This window comes from Monopterus albus, unplaced genomic scaffold, assembly GCF_001952655.1.
Source record: "Monopterus albus unplaced genomic scaffold, M_albus_1.0 scaffold1.1, whole genome shotgun sequence".
NCBI lineage: Eukaryota > Metazoa > Chordata > Actinopteri > Synbranchiformes > Synbranchidae > Monopterus > Monopterus albus.
In genome coordinates, this window is record NW_018127881.1 from 2,298,159 (window position 1) to 2,311,149 (window position 12,991).

Here is a 12,991-nt window from a genome sequence, read left to right on the forward strand (position 1 = left end):
GTGTTTGTATGATTTTGTGCACCCCACTGATATCAGTGAAGCTAGGCCACATAATAGAAACACCTCTCTGATGTCATTAAATCTCCTCCCTATGAAAACATTACAGTACATGATTTGAAACTGGCAGACACCAGAGATTATGATTACTTTCCATCAGACTATACCGCCCCTGTCCTGTAGGTCTACATAGCGTTATTTGTAATTTTCTGACACGGGGGTGGGGGTGGGATACAGAACGAGGTCACACACACACAGCTGACGCACCGGAGCGGAGCGGACCGCAGTCTGTTCCGTGCCGCATCTTTCATTCCGGCTACTGGAGGAAAAGGTGCGCACAGCGTCCGTCTCACCTTCGGAAACCCTACTTCCACTCGATCCATCTGACTTAATCAACATTTATCACTTTTACTGCTGCCTGACAGGATCTAACAACTTTCTATTGAGCGAGCGTAAATTCTGTGCGCAACAGCTGAAGAGAAAATGGGATTTTATTGCTTATAAAACATCTGTGACGGACTTATTCACCTCATTAAATACAATCTCCGACGCCAGCGAATATTATGGATGTATTTATAAAAAATCTACATGGCATCACTAAACTAACTGCAGTTAACTGATGGAGTTTAAGACCAATTTTCCTCTTTGGAAAATTCTTTTTGTTCCCCAATGATGGGCGGCAGACAATTGTCAAGGACTTTCATTTCTGATTGTGCAGCCTTTGCCAATACATGAAAGAAAGAAACCCGTTTTGTCTGATGAAATTTCGAGGCTTGTCAGACAGCAGCAGGGCTATGGGGATCAGAAATGGGACAAAAATCCAACATCCCTCTAAACCCATCTCTAAAATATATTTCAGTTTTACTTTGCTCCTGCTTATTTTCACACCGAGAGTGGATTCATCGTGGTGGTGAGTGAGATCTCTGAAGAGCGTTCGCTAATGTTTAGAACACTTTAGATAAATTAACAAATTAATAAAAAAAACAATCTGTAAAATAATGTCAAGATGCAAGTGCTGCAAAAGTTATGCTGCACACAGAACCTAAATGTTGCTAAGAGAATTTAACAGTTCTCTTCTATTTACTTAAATATATTTACATTTTGTAACAGCCAACATTCTATTGTCCATCTCCATCTTAAATTTTTGTGTTAACCCTTGGCACTAACTGGAACAGTTTTTCAGCATATGGCAATTTATTTTGTGAAAGGGGCTAAAATGAGCCCCAGTCTCCTTATTTGACAACCATAACATGAAACTTTCATCTTAATTAAGCTGTTCTTTTGCACATTTTGCCAACACATCTAAAATATCCCTTTCCCCATTTTACTGTATGTTTGTGCACATACAGTAAAATATTAAAAAGGAAACCTTTCATCCTACTTTACCTGTGCATGGGAATTTTCAGACTGTGTGCTTGTGCAAAGTGAGATGTTCAGCACAGCAATGTGGGTCATGGGTTTATGAAGATTAATGGTGTTGAGGGGAATCTCCCCTATCCATCCATCTTGCCTAGGATAAGTGGCAGGTGCAGGCGCTGGTGCATGAATAAATGCCCCTTGATGATTTCTCTTGAGGTTTTAAACACCAAGAGGGGGAGAAACGTCCACCAGGTACAGTTATCTCACCCACCTGAAACAGTTCTTGCACGTCAGGTTACACTTAAACGTATCTGATGTGTACTTTATGTTTAACTAACCATTGTAAAGCAGTTCTAGTTCTGTAAATTTAATACTGAATGCTATTTGCCATTGTTTAATCTTTTTGCTGTCTTATGCCAATATATTATGAATAAACTATAAATAAATCACTAAGAAATTCCAGAGAAACATAGATCAGGAGAGGCTTGGAAGCTTTGTGTGCAGATGCTTATTTAATCCTGGTTTGTACTGTTAGGGGCCTATTTTTAACCATTGTGATCATTTAGAGTAGCACCATGTGTCTTGCTGCACTGGACCCTATTCCCTCTCTTGCTCTCTCTCTCTCTCTGTGTGTGTGTGTGTGTCCTCTTAGACAGGCCTTTTGGCATGGTTCTATGTACAACACACAATAAACACAAGCAGTGCTTCTGCTCTGCTTTACTGCTCAGACAGATAGTCACAGTTAGAACGGGACTGGGACAGCCATAACAGGAGTGGAAACTGCCTGCCATGTCTGTTTCTGTCTCGATGACCAGGCGACATAAACGCAGCTGTGATTAGGGACTATACTGATATCTGGATGGAGAGTGGAGCATGCAGGTTGGGGAGGGGCACTGAACTATCATATGGTTGATCTGTGATGCTGAGAAGGAAAGATCTGAAAACTGAGTGGTCACTTGTACTGTAGATGACTGACTGTCCTGTTGACAAAAATCCCCCCAGTGTCACATTACCACCAGCATGTGATCCGCCCTTTTAAGAGTTGCTATAAAGTGTGGGATTATGTCTGAATGCAACAGGAAGCAAAGGCCTGTCACAGAAAAAGTGGTGCTTTTCAATGAACATGAGGAATTTAATAATCTTCTCCACATCCTGAATAACAGAGCCTTGAGCAGAAGAAAGATATGGATGTGAAAAATGGCAACGGCAAATTTTATAGCCTTAAAGAAAGTTTGAGACTTTAGAAACATTTGTTTATCTAGAGATAAGTTTGATGGCATGCTCGTCTGTACACTAAATATAAAATAACCACTAGCAGCTGGTTAAAACAGTGTAGCACAAGGACTGAAAGCCTGACTCTGCCCAAACAAATTATATAAAAGGCCTTGTTTTTCATGAAGTTATGTACCAGACTACTTCTTGGTCAGAGCAGTAACTTCCTGGAGTTGCTGCTGGGAAAATGGACTTGACCAAGACATAATACCAGCACACGACCCCCGGTGCTTTGTCATTGTTACCAACAAACGAAATGCATTTTAGTCAGTGAGTTTTACAACAAGCACCTTTACCCATAGTTTCCTTCCAAAAGACGCTCCAGTGATTTAGTACTGCACTTCTATGCATTTGGGGGAGTTGATTGTGACAGTAAATAAATAAAAAAAAGGTAAAAATTGATGGAGCACCAGCTGTGATATCTATAGCTCCATAAATACTGATTCTTACATTATGCAACCTCAGTGTATTTTGTTAAACACTTCCTACCTGCTAAACACACGCCTTTCAAACGCCACGCCTCTGTTTTCATTATAAATTTGTAGCTTTTGCTGCATTCACCTCTTTAAATATAAAACTCAGCAAAATAAGGCAGTTTGGGTTGTTTATTGGTGTGATGACACAAGTAGCAGCGGGTGAAACCATTTTGGAATAATGCACTAATGCTCCCACATTGAAGCCCCTTTAACTTATTATCAATAGTGTGTTTGCTGACTCTGTATGTGCAGGTACATTGGAGCACTGGGTGCTCGGGTGATCTGCGACAACATTCCTGGCCTGGTGAACAAGCAGAGGCAGCTCTGCCAGAGGCACCCGGACCTGATGCAGTCCATTGGCGAGGGAGCCAAAGAGTGGATCAGAGAGTGCCAGCACCAGTTCAGACACCACCGTTGGAACTGCAGCACGCTGGACCGGGACCACACTGTGTTTGGCAGGGTGATGCTGCGAAGTGAGTCTGCGCATGTGCGAGTTAATCATCCTTGTAAATGTCTCTGCTGTTACCAGATAAGCACAGAATTAATAGGTGTTTTATTAAAAAAACTTTGCCCCATAATCCAAACTAAGAAAAAAAATGCTGTGGGTATTTTTTTTTACCTCCTCCAGAATAAGAGAAGATTGGGAAAGTGGATATTTTCTGAAAACAAGTAGCAGATCGAGAGATCCACACTGGCGATGTTTAAACAGTAATAGGAGATGTAAATATTTGGGTAGATGTTTCTGGCAGCCAGACAAAGCTTTACTCCCTGACATATCGCTTGTGTTCTGCTTCATTGCGTGAGCAAGAATGAGGACAGGAGGTGGGTGGGTAAGCCAGACCAAAGAACCCCCAAAATCTTCTCTTGTCTGAAATGAAAACAGAGCCCAGTGAGCGAGAAAGTTGCCATCTGTGCAAATTATAAAAGGTGAAAGGAGAGTCCACTGGACTGTGATGTTATAGCTGACATGCTCCTTACTTCTGTCTAGACCATCCACCATAAATGGACTGATTCCTCTGTTCGTGCTGTCAGAAATATACTAGAAAAAGGCTGCTTTACTGAGCAGTGACACAGTAAACTTGGGCACTAAAAAAACCAGCTTCAGTCTTACAAATAAAGTAACAAAAGCTGTTGCATTATGGCGTCAAACAACATTTACAACACTGTCATATCAAATAAAAGCAGTAGTAAAATTATTTTCCTTTTTCAACTAATATGCAATCTGATAATATTGCACCACTTCTCATCCCTGTGTACCCAGGCAGCCGAGAGGCAGCATTTGTGTACGCCATCTCCTCAGCAGGAGTGGTCTACGCCATTACAAGAGCCTGCAGTCAGGGGGAGCTTAAGATCTGTCACTGCGACAGCCACAAGCGTGGGCAAGCTAGCGACGACAGGGGCACTTTTGACTGGGGTGGATGCAGTGACAACATCAACTATGGCCTAAAGTTTGCCAAGGCCTTCGTAGACGCTCGAGAGAGGATGGTGAAAGACGCTCGTGCGCTAATGAACCTGCACAACAACCGCTGTGGTCGGATGGTGAGCAGGAGCTTTAATGTTAACATTTTAGCACCACTCTGTTGCACTTTAGAGACAATTTAGTTGTTGGAAACCTACATCTTTTCCCTGCATAGACCAGTAGTGATGCTGTGTTGTACAGGTGTGTTATGGTGTAAAAAAGGCACTGCTTATCAAAATGAAAACATCCTTACAGTGGTGAAGAATGTGGCAGCAGCATCATGATTTGGCACTGGTTTGCTGCACTGGGCCTGGACAGTTTGCCATCACAAACAGAAAATTAATTCCCAGGTTTATCAAGGTGTCTTATAGAATAATGTGAGGACAGCTGTTTGCCAGCTGAAGATCAGGAGAAGTCAGTGATGCAGCAGAACGGTGATACTAAATGTAGAAGTAAATCTTCTACAGAATGACATCAAACAAAGAAAAGCGGCCCAGTAAAAGTCCAGACTTTAACCCATTAGAGATGCTGTGGAATGAGCTCAAAGAGCCACCAACACCAGGCATCCTAAGAATATGGCTGAAGCAGTTCTGTTGAGAAGAATGGTCCAAAATTCCTCAGTGTTATGTTGATACTGTAAACACTTGTTAAAGCTTATTGCTTCAGTCAGTTACTAAATCCAAGGCTCCACACACTTTTTCCTACTATCACTGTGAATGATTAATGGACATGTTCAAAGAAAGACACCAAAGACTGTAATTGTTTGTGTTATTAATGTAAGCACACTGGGTTTGATCTGATCATATCACATCTTAATGCATTAATGTAGAAATCCATGCAACTCCAAATGGCTTATATACTTCTACTTGCCACTATATTGATATGAATGACACAATACATTGTAAATACCATGAGGCCAATAATCTCAAGAGCTGAACTGTTGAGGGTAGTCCTTTCTACAAATTTTAGTAAAATATCCTTCTGGGCTCTTGTAAAGGTGACAGACAACAAAATGAGATTAACTCTCATAACAGCATACCGTACTATATATATTCAAGACCTACAGGTTGGGCTGTTTCAAAAAGTCTTTGGTAAAACATAAAATGTAGTCGTAGTGAAAAATATTCAGCTAATAACTGTGCTAGCACAGCTGATAACGCCTATATCATGCCATCACAGACTTAATACCCTGTCACCTTTGACCTGTGCTCTAGGCAGTGAAGCGCTTTATGAAGCTGGAGTGCAAGTGTCACGGGGTCAGTGGCTCCTGCTCTCTGAGAACCTGTTGGCTGGCTATGTCCGACTTCAGGCGAACTGGAGACTACCTACGTAAGAAGTACAACACAGCCGTTGAAGTGACTATGAACCAGGATGGGACAGGCTTTATGGTGGCTGACAAAGACTTTAAGGGAACCACCAAGAATGAGTTGGTATATGTTGAGAACTCACCAGATTACTGTCTCATGGACCGCGCAGCAGGTGAGTTAATGAATGAAGAATTGTCAGGGAGAAGCATTATTATATCTTTAAAAACAGAGAAAAATTAGAAGCTACTTCCAAAGGCAAATGTTTACAGACACATGAAAACAAATGCACAGAGTGACATGACTTTATGATTTAAGAAAAGGGTGGGTGGCTGTAATTTTACATGGTTATGCAACACATTCTGATCTCGTTGTCCCTTTTGAATCCTGAATATTTTATTAGGGTTAATTCACCTAAATGACACATTCAAAACATTGTCATACAGCCTGTGTGCCCAACATACAGTATAGCAATCTGTGAAAAGCCACTAGACGGCAGAAGCACTCAAATGTCTGCTTCATCTAATGATAAGGGGGAAAACACCATACAAACTCAACTGCATCAGGCTTTGGTCAGGATCAGACACTATATATTGTAAGATCATCAGGTTCGGACACCACATTCTCGGGCACGGGCCATGTTTGGACAGAAATATGCAGCCCGATCTGTGCTCTATGAATCCACTCTTGTGCCACCACCTCCAAGTAATTCAAGCAAAGAACCAAAAAATTTCATCTGATAAACTCAACGACAATCCAACCACTGATTTCCTGGGTACAGACTTGGCGATGAACAGATTTTATAAAACCTACTGGTATTGCATGTAGAATATTTCATAATTAAGACTTTACATCAGCAAAACAGTCAGTTTACATTACGACTTTCAGTGACGTATGTCTGAACTTGTGTTAAATACATTTTTCCAGACATAAATTGCAACACCACATTTCAAATTGTCAATTTAAATTAAATTATAAGTATACTGTTCTGAGACAACACAAACAGTTGGCGATCCTGTCATTTTCACAAAATATGAGAATCAGAGACTTGTCCACTGAAGCCTTACATTCCTTCACAGCTTAAAAGTTCAAAGATTTGACCTTTCACATCTCCCTTAATTCCTAGTGTTTGCTTTGCCTTGTTAAGCTCCGTCTTTATCCTTCAATCCAGCTCCAGTTCACAAACTCGCTGTTAATAGGTTAGGGAAAGTGCACATGTGTGGGACATATGATGATACTAACCTAAGAGATTCTCCCACTTCTCCCTGTTGTTAGACTGATTGCGGGCTGACAACTGATGACTAATGTAGACATGCTCACTGAAAGGAATGGTCGTCTTTCCTTGTTAAAATGTGATCCTAAAACAAGCTTATGACCCTCTTCACCACTAATCTCCACTGTATTGGAATTCATAGCCTAAGGATACATGCAGACACCCAAATCCTTCCTTTGGTCAGTGTTAAGCTCCACTCTCTAGAGCCTGTGGGGAATATTTCCTCTTTACTTCATGGATGCTCTGTTATTATATGTGGCATCTGATCTTAGGCTTAGATTTTACACCTGAGCCCATGGACACCTTTGTGTTTGGGTCTCACACAGTTCTTTTAGCAGTTCTTGAAAGCCTAAACCGAATTGTAGAACATGGGAAACTGCTATTTTACTTGGGAAATACAGTTTCAGTATCAACATCTCCACTGGTGTTCATTGGTAGTCATCTGCCAGCATTAGCTGTTCAGGACAACTATGTCATCAAGGGATGTTTTCCAAAATGTAATTAAGTTGAGCTGATATGTGACTAAGACAACCAATAGATAAACCACCTATAAAGAGCAACTGTTTTTGCAATAGAAAACAGAAATGTCACGCCAACTTTAAAAATAGTAGCATGCTCTTATTCCTTAACAGCTGCACTAATAGATATTTAAAAATGATCAGATACCTGTGTGTAATGTGAAAGAGGTTAATGACAAAGCCACAAAAAATTATCACCCAACTCTACAATTCCTCTCAGCTCTGCAAAGAGATGTAGCACCTTTCAGCTCATTGTTTTGATTTTATGGTTGAGCAAACTCGGCTCTCATTCTTGTTTCCAGCAGCAGCAGACAATAGCTGTCACCAAAAAAAGCTTTAATAAACCTAGTGCACGCTTCCCGCTCAATAGCAGACAATGCTAACAACTAGCTATGGACAAAGTTATACTCTGGGCACCTGAATGCATGCAACAGTTAAGAGATCTCCTTTTGGACCAAAGTGATGGAGTGAAAAACAAGTGTCCAGGTATCCATATGCCAAAACCACAGTATTTTTACTCTTTTCCTCTCTTTACAGGCTCCTTGGGCACAGCAGGCAGAGTGTGCAACAAGTCATCAAGAGGCACAGACAGCTGTGAGGTCATGTGCTGTGGGCGGGGCTACGACACAATGCGCGTCAAACGTGTCACCAAATGCGAGTGCAAGTTCAAGTGGTGCTGCTCTGTGGAGTGCAAAGACTGTGAGGACATGGTGGATGTTCACACCTGCAAGCCCCACAAAAGACCTGACTGGCTGTACATGACCTAATGAAGACAGATGACCAATCACAGTCACTGCCTCATTAACCTTTGCTCTAATGACTGAGTTTTATTACATGATATATAATTGGGATCTTTTAACTGTAATACGTCTGGTTGTCAATCCTGTGACACTTTCAGGGGCTGCTGAGCTTTTATAAAAACTTTGATACAAAATAGCTGAATATTATATTATTCTGTTATAAATGCACCCATTGTTGACGCAGAGATATGAAGTATTGTCTGTTTGTTTTACTGTATGTAAAGAGCACAGCCCAGGACAAACTGAGGATTATAATAATGGTAATATTTAGCCTGACAAGAAAAATTAAAAACAAAGATTGAGCTACTGTAAAAACACTGACAATGTATCATTTACAGTAAAATGACATCAAGTAATTGTATGGTACTGCAACAGATATATATATATATATATGAAAATATAGTTGCTGATAATTAATGCGAATCAGATTTAATAAAAAGTCAGACGGAGTTTACAAAAAACTTCCTACTCGAATGATAAATCACACTGTGAACCCAATGGAACCACAAACACGAGAACAAGCAAGGACTTTTCAGCTCAAGTGGCAGCACACTGCACTTGCTGCAGAGTCGGATTTGGCAGGTGAGAAAAAGGACACACTAACAGGAAAACTTCAAGGACTTGTCTTGGAGAATCACAGTTTTCACACAGTGTCCTGCATATTTGAATGTCTGTAACTGGTCCAGCGTATTCTGGTCGGGCTGTCTTATGGAAAATTTTCTCATGTCTAATACTCTGGTTCTTTGTTTCCACACGGCGTTAGAGTAATTTTCCGCTGATAAGCCTTCAAACTCACAAATGAAGGTCTCAACCTGGCTTCGCTGTATAGTCTCACAGGTACCTTAAACTCCATCCCCAACCAGTGCATTTTCTTCATTTTTAACACCCTGTTAGGCATCACTAAACCAAGTTTCACAAAGCAAGTGTGTGCTACAACAATTTCATTCATCGTAACTAAACCAAAGAACCTAATTATATGGGAAGATAAACATGCTTCTGATTCCATGACAGTTCTGTAAAGTCTTGTCATTTTCAAATCTGTCTTACTCTAAACAATGTATGTTTCTCAGTCGTGGCTTGTATCCTAAGGTTGTAAGTGGAGGCTCTCTCATTACCTGGTTGTTACAAAAGTCAGCACAGCCTCTTTCTTCTTCTGGAACAGAGCACTTCTAAAATGCAATCTTATGAAACTGTGCTTTCAGTCCTTTGTGCACATATTCACAGGCTCCGACCATTTTGAAATCAAGTATTTCATGAAACCAGGCCAAGATATTGCAAAAATAGCAGTGAAGTAGCTCTGGACCCTGACTTTGACTTTTCAACATCTGTAATGTGGCCAGACATCATGTTAGGCCATTGGAGACACAACTCTCAGCGGTGGTTTATAGATATAAATGAATCTGACAACAAGCTGTGGACGCCGAGAGTCAACAAATTGTTTCAAGTCCACGTAATGAGGACGGGAGCCAAAGTAAAGTGCTTTGAACAAGGCCAAATGACACACCATATCAAATGTTCACGAGTCAAAAGTTAATTGCACACAAAAGAGCCTGTTCTGAATGTAAATCAAGAGTGTGATGGCTGTGTTTTTCTTAAAGATTAGAAAGGTGATAGCTGCTCACACACTTCGGGGGCCAACCTGGGCCTGTGCTGCTCCAACCTGCAAAACCTCAAAAACCATTTACACAGTTCTTCTGAGTGTAATAAAACACAACACTGACCATTAAGAAATTGAAGTTTTTATGCCTAAAATCACATCAGAGACCGCCGGGCCTGCACTGTTCTCTACTATGAATCTGGAGTGGTTGAGGGTGAACGTCATATTTACTCTTTATAAATTGGTTTTGGTCTATTCACAACTCAAACATAGCATTAAAAGGTATACTGTAAGCACATTTAAGCCAATGCACACAAATATTAAGCTGTTACTGATGCTGTAAATTTCTTTCATTGAAGACTGACGCCGCATTTTTTCACTGAGCACTGGCACAACTGTGTCCTGGTGTGTATAGGAAGGTAGTTTCACCTTGGAAATGCAGGTCCTTAAATACCTTGCTGGTTCTATATTAAACCTCATTGATGCACCCTCTGTCACTTCTATTAGTGCACCTCTGTTCTATTTCAGATGGTATGGCCTCCGAAGCTTCAGCCCTGATTCAGTTATAGCAAAGAGGGGCTAAAGATAGTGTGGCCTGCCAGGTTAGTGTTTTAAAGTTCAGTCATTTCAATGTCAGGTAATTCCTGGGTATTTTTTCCAGAAATATATCTGGACTGGTACAAGCTAAGCAAGCAGCAACAGAAAATGTGTCACAAAATATTTCTCAAGTTCAATTATTATAGTATTTTCAAAGGAGACTGAGGATAATGCCCATGCCTTCAATTAATAATACTGTTCTTTATTTCCCTCATCATGTCATACAATCTGTGTTGCTTTGTCCCCCACAGTGTATGATCCAGTTGAAGTCTGTAAAAATAACAGGACTGGCATCGCAGGCATTCTCTGCCATCAAAGTGATATCAAATAGGCATTGCGATTGAACACTTCAGAGCTAAAATTGGCCCAGGGGGAATGATTGAAATGATCCATATGCATGCTTCACATTCAGCAAAACCAGAAGAGAGAAACATTGTAATCCATGCTTACAAAATGTAATGAGTTAAAAACAATTTAGCTTTGCATTAATTTTACACTAAAACTTGTTGATTTTATTCCACGTTGAATTTCTCTGACTGGACCTTCAGTCCTGAACAGTGCATCCAATCATGTGACTAATGTCTATAATGTACAGTAATATGGGGATATACACACACACACACACACACACGAGGAACTCTGATGAAAATCTCTAGTGGTTTCACTGTTTTTCTTGGAATAGAAGAGTTTTAATTACGAGTTTTATGTGGACATGTAATTGGACTTCACAGCAACAGCTATTGTGTAGTGTATTTGTTGTCTTTGCCAAGTGACATCATACCCATTTGTTACTGGCAAAGAGTAAGATCCACATATAAATCTACAGTATGTGAGGATGTGTTTAGCACTGACAAAGTAAAGGACTCTCACACATTATAAATTATCTTTTTATGACATAACCCAAGTTCATTACATGGTAGGCATCCATCTGATGGTTATATCACCTGTGAGATACAGTAAAAAAAGAACAATGGGATTGTTTGTTTTTCTCAGGGATACTTCAGCAGCTATTGACGCACACTGGATGTTAAGTGATCGAATGCAGAAATCATTAAATTCATTCAGCCAACTCGCATGCAGTGGATTTAATATATGAAAACAGGATATGCACAGAACTGGCACCTATGCACTGTTTCACTCCCCACGTCAAGTTCAGCACAGCAGAGACTAGGGTGGGGTGATTAAAAGAAAAAAGAAAAACTTCCATAAAAGCCACATCAGTTTCAGAGCCTGGTGCCAGCCATTATGTAAAATCTACTTAAAACCCTGCCCAAGCACCAGCTACTGTGTGGTTACTTTACAACGAAGCACCACAGGTCATCTTGTGAACCGAGATGGGCAACACCACCACCAGCATGTCAGACACACTTTATTTTGTACCACCAATGTATGAATACAACTTTAAGGTTAGTAATGAGCACAGCAGAGTGTAGGAGCAGCAGATAAGCTCCTATAGCACCGCGGAAGAGGAGCTCAGCAGCAAGTAAACATGTGGCTTTGAGTAGAAATGTTTTGTTTTTGCTTAGCCAAGTCTGAAGCATGCAGAAAACATATAAAAATCTGTGCTCACCATAACGCCAATATTACATGAAAACAATTATGTAAATGTGTTTAACTCCATGAAGACAATTTACACAGTATATCTACTATAGATCTTGTTTACATTAAGACAACCACCCACAACAACAGTAGCCTGGGGGGGAAGTATGCCAGAAAAAACACCTCAGGCCATTTAACTCAAAATACTCAAGCATGAGTATTTATTTCCACCACTACCTAATGAAAAACATCAATAACTGTGCCAAACAACATCCAAAAGGCAATGTCAGAGGAAGACAAAAACGGTGTAAGAGCAGAAAGGAGCCAAAGGATCAACAGGACAGACAGCAGCAGGTAAATACTGCCAAGCACACGAACATTTGCCAAACAGAGCAGGGACATCATCATGGATAAACATGTCAGCAAAAACAGCACAGCTCTTAGCTTGGCAGGGCGAGGTAGTCTTAGAAGAGAATGAAGTCATCCCCTGGTCCCCACACAGCTAACAGAAAGACGGCCTGGCGTTTGAGGCCCGCAGCTGATGAATGACTGATAAATTGTGTAGTTGAATTCCAGCAGGAGCATGAGACGGAGGGAGATTATTAAGATAGCTACTCAGCAAAACTCTCATGTCAACAAGTGTGGACTATTGGCAGGTTAGTTTTGTCACAAATTTCTACATTATTAGCAAAACAGGCTGCAGTGAAACAACAGGCTAGCATGGCAAAACAGTAGGCCATTTAAATGTCCTGCCTTTTCACAAAGGGTGCATTACATATGTGTACCAGCAGGTAGATTAT

The 12,991-nt window shown here is 40.6% G+C and overlaps 1 protein-coding gene across 1 annotated transcript; it reads left to right on the forward strand.

The window, feature by feature from the left end:
• The first annotated feature begins 300 nt into the window (after positions 1-300).
• LOC109964981 (protein Wnt-2b-A-like) lies at positions 301-8,766 on the forward strand. The gene is made up of 5 exons (XM_020608681.1): positions 301-907; positions 3,357-3,577; positions 4,366-4,643; positions 5,778-6,042; positions 8,196-8,766. The coding sequence occupies exons 1-5, from the start codon at positions 729-731 to the stop codon at positions 8,423-8,425; spliced, it is 1,173 nt and encodes a 390-aa protein (XP_020464337.1). The 5' UTR covers positions 301-728; the 3' UTR covers positions 8,426-8,766.
• The last annotated feature ends 4,225 nt before the right edge of the window (positions 8,767-12,991 follow it).

Bases quoted from the DNA above. Each gene is read 5' to 3' on its own strand.
- LOC109964981 (XM_020608681.1), top strand. From the start codon at position 729: ATGAAAGAAAGAAACCCGTTTTGTCTGATGAAATTTCGAGGCTTGTCA. The intron at 908-3,356 runs GTGAGTGAGATC...CTGTATGTGCAG, and splicing joins AGAGTGGATTCATCGTGGTG to GTACATTGGAGCACTGGGTG. The intron at 6,043-8,195 runs GTGAGTTAATGA...CTCTCTTTACAG, and splicing joins TCTCATGGACCGCGCAGCAG to GCTCCTTGGGCACAGCAGGC.